Source organism: Octopus bimaculoides, chromosome 28 (genome assembly GCF_001194135.2).
Source record: "Octopus bimaculoides isolate UCB-OBI-ISO-001 chromosome 28, ASM119413v2, whole genome shotgun sequence".
NCBI classification, from domain to species: Eukaryota; Metazoa; Mollusca; class Cephalopoda; order Octopoda; family Octopodidae; genus Octopus; species Octopus bimaculoides.
In genome coordinates, this window is record NC_069008.1 from 3,681,020 (window position 1) to 3,684,605 (window position 3,586).

At 37.7% G+C, this 3,586-nt stretch overlaps 1 protein-coding gene across 1 annotated transcript in view; it reads left to right on the plus strand.

Moving 5' to 3' along the window:
- LOC106883230 (apolipophorins) overlaps positions 1 to 3,586 on the plus strand; it is a 19,022-nt gene that overhangs the window by 5,747 nt on the left and 9,689 nt on the right. Inside the window, exons 6-7 of the mRNA XM_014934159.2 lie at positions 1,012 to 1,213; positions 2,967 to 3,226. Of these exons, the coding sequence (XP_014789645.2) occupies positions 1,012 to 1,213; positions 2,967 to 3,226 (462 nt within the window). The remainder of the gene's footprint in view (positions 1 to 1,011; positions 1,214 to 2,966; positions 3,227 to 3,586) is intronic.

A 3,586-nucleotide genomic window follows, 5' to 3' on the forward strand; every position in this document is an offset into this window, starting at 1 on the left:
TCAGGAATAAATGATGGATTTTTTCCCTTATGAGGTTTTTTCACGCTAGCTACTTGATAAATTCTTGTAAAAGAATTTGTCCTATTATTGAATTTACACATGTATATGTATACACATGTAAAAATAAAAATGTATTATATATGTTGATTTGTGCACATATACACATGCACTCACACACAAATGTATACAGACATGCAGGAAGTAAATAGACACCTTTAATTTTCGAAATCTTTTATTTAATATTAATTGGTTGAAGGAGAGGTTTTCTTCTAGCTGCTCGTCCATAATACCCAAGCTTATGCAGATATGTAACACACGTTCTTGGACTAACTTCTAGCTGGAATGAAAAAGAATAATTACATTGTAAATTCTACACTGCTGAAAACATTAAGACACTTAGATCAAAAATTTTGAAATTTAAAGGTGTCTATTTACTTCCTGCATGTCTGAGTATACACATGTAAAAATAAGAATGTATCATATATATGTTGATTTGTGCACATGCACACACACACACACACACAAAATGACTGTAGTGTAACTCCTATTTATGAGGTATAAACTCCCTGTTATTTTGGGTATCTGAGTGAATATAAAATTTAATAAATGGAGTAATACGCATATGTTAAATGAATTCTTTTATTTCCGACATATGTTTCGAAGATTACAAATGGTTCCTTCCAAAGGAATGAGTGATGTTGATAAAGATGTAATCTTCTCTTCAGGGAAATACATAAGAGCCAACTTAACTTACATTCGGTTAAAATGTATTGCGGTTAAGTTGGATCCTATGTATTTCCCTGAAGAGAAGATTACATTCTTATCAACATCACCTATTCCTATGGAAGGTATAATTTGTAATCTTCGAAACATATGTTGGAAATAAAAGAATTCATTTAACATATGCGTATTACTCCATTTATTAAGTTTTATATATATATATATATATATATATATAAATAAATAAATAAATAATGCTATGTATATATAAATCTTATGTGTTAATTGCAGGAAGTGAACTCTCTACCACTGCTCAAGGGTAGTTATAAATGCCATCAGAAAATAGATCCCTCATCAATGATTTTGAAAAGGTCAGAATGTAAAGAAGAACAAGTCTTCAGACCATTTTCCAATGGTGACAGTGGAGCAATGACCGCAGTAACACAAACTTTGGTATTTACAGGCATTCACAAACCAGGACGTGCTGCAGAGGGTAAGGGCATATTGACTGCGTATTCCAAAGAAATATGTTCGCACATACAGGGTTGGCCAAAAGTCACCTGACAGTAAATCAAAACTATTTAATTCCAAGGCTTATTTATGTTTAACAACTGAATGAATTTAATTAATTAATTATGAAGCATCGAGAAAATTGTTCAAACTGAAGTCCTTCCTGATCAACACGTTTTTGCATTTGAGTCAGTACATATTTACAGATAATATTTATGAAATTTTGGTTTACTGTGGGTGGCTTTTGGCCAACCTTGTATATCCACATAACTATATAGTTTTACAATGTCCTCCTTTTGGTTATATATTTACATACACACACACACACACACAATATATATATATATATATATATATATATATATCATCATCATCATCATCATCATCATCATCTTTGTTTAATGTCCGTTTTCCATGCTGGCATGGGTTGGACAGTTTGACTGAGCCAGAAGGCTGCACCAGGCTCCAATATGATCTGGCAAAGTTTCTACAGCTGGATACCCTTCCTAATGCCAACCACTCTGAGAGTGTAGTGGGTGCTTTTACATGCCACCAGCACGAGGGCCAGTCAGGCGGTACTGGCAACGACCATGCTCAAATGGTATTTTCTACGTGCCACCGGCACGTCAGCAGCACTGACAATAACCACGCACGAATGGTGCTTTTTATGTGCCACCGGCACAGGAGCCAGTCAGCATCCCTCGCAACGATCATGCTCAGATGGTGCTTTTAACGCTCCACTGGCACAGGTGCCAATCAGGCGGTACTGTCATCAACCATGTCAGTGATTTTGATTTCACTTGCCTCAACAGGTCTTCACAAGCAAAGTTTATTGTCCAATGAAGGAAAGGTACGCACAAGTGGGCTGGTTATACACCACTGGCATAGGCCACAGGTTATGGTCTCACTTGGCTTGCTGGGTCTTCTCAAGCACAGCATATCTCCAAAGGTCTCAGTCACTAGTCATTGCCTCGGTGAGGCCCACTGTATGTTTGTGTGTAAGTGTGTATGCATCCACACATATAGGGTTAACATCTGATGCCTCTTATACCCAGTTTTCCTCTTAAATCATTTACACTCTCTCATGCATGTATACTGACATTACTCATCCATCAGAGCATGCTAGCTCCATTTCTTTCAAGCCTTCACAACTCCTCTGTAGTCCAAGCCTACGATTCACTGCAATGTAACACAGCTTTACATACACAGGCATCATACAATCTGTCTTTCACTCTAAAGGAAAGGCCCTTAATTACCAACAAAAGTAGAAGCTTTCAGAACATTACCCAGTCCATTCTTATCCTAACCATTACACTTTCAGACCTTCCTACACCACTGCTAACTTGGTCTTCTAGGTCAGGGGTTTTCAAACTTTTTGACTTGCGGACCCCTTTATATTTCAGGCTTTACCTTAGGGACCCCCTTATAAACGCTTATGAAATTTATGCATAAATATTTGCTTAAAATAACATATATTTTTACATTTATTTATTTAACAGTATTTAACAAATAGGTTTATTGTCAATTAAAAGATTTCAATTAAAAGACATATATAAAATCAAATTGCCCATAAAAAGTATTTGCTGTCCAAGGACCCCCTGTCTTGTCTTTGCGGACCCCCTGTGGTCCACGGACCACAGTTTGAAAACCCATGTTCTAGGTAACAGAAGCTATCTTCTACTTCTGTTTGAGGGAGGCTAAATGCTACAGTTTACCTCTTTATTTTTCTTTTGCAGAAGGTTTCAGTCATAGAACCACTTTGATATTTGAACATGAACATAATGCAGTGAACCAGCATGAAGCTAAACAAGAAATTCAAGCCAACCTTCTGGATTTCTGTAAAAACATGGACTCATCCATTGGTGAAGGATTTACTGAAAAGATGAACGAGCTGATTGAATACATCAAAGAGGCAGATTATGACACACTCCGAAAAGTTTACAACACTATCTCCAGAAGCAGCTTCTGTCAAAAGAACAGTGAACGAACCAAGTTAGTAGTGGACATGCTTTTCGTTTTTTTTTTTGTTTTTGTTTTTAGAAGGTGGCGGTGGTATTCATGTGAGCTGGAGTGCAATAGTGATTGATGGATGCTCCGTTGGATGTGTAATGTCAATGTGAATACCCGTCAGAGTGTAAGTAACTTGAGAGAAAAGCTGAACATTAGAAGCATCAGTTGTGGCGTGCAAGAGAGACGATTGCGCTGGTATGGACATGTGGTGAGAATGGATGTGGATAGCTGCGTGAAAAAGTGCCACACCCTAACAGTTGAGGGAACCCGTGGAAGAGGTAGGCCCAGGAAGACCTGGGCTGAGGTGGTGAGGCAAGACCTTCGTACATTGGGCCTCACCGAGGCG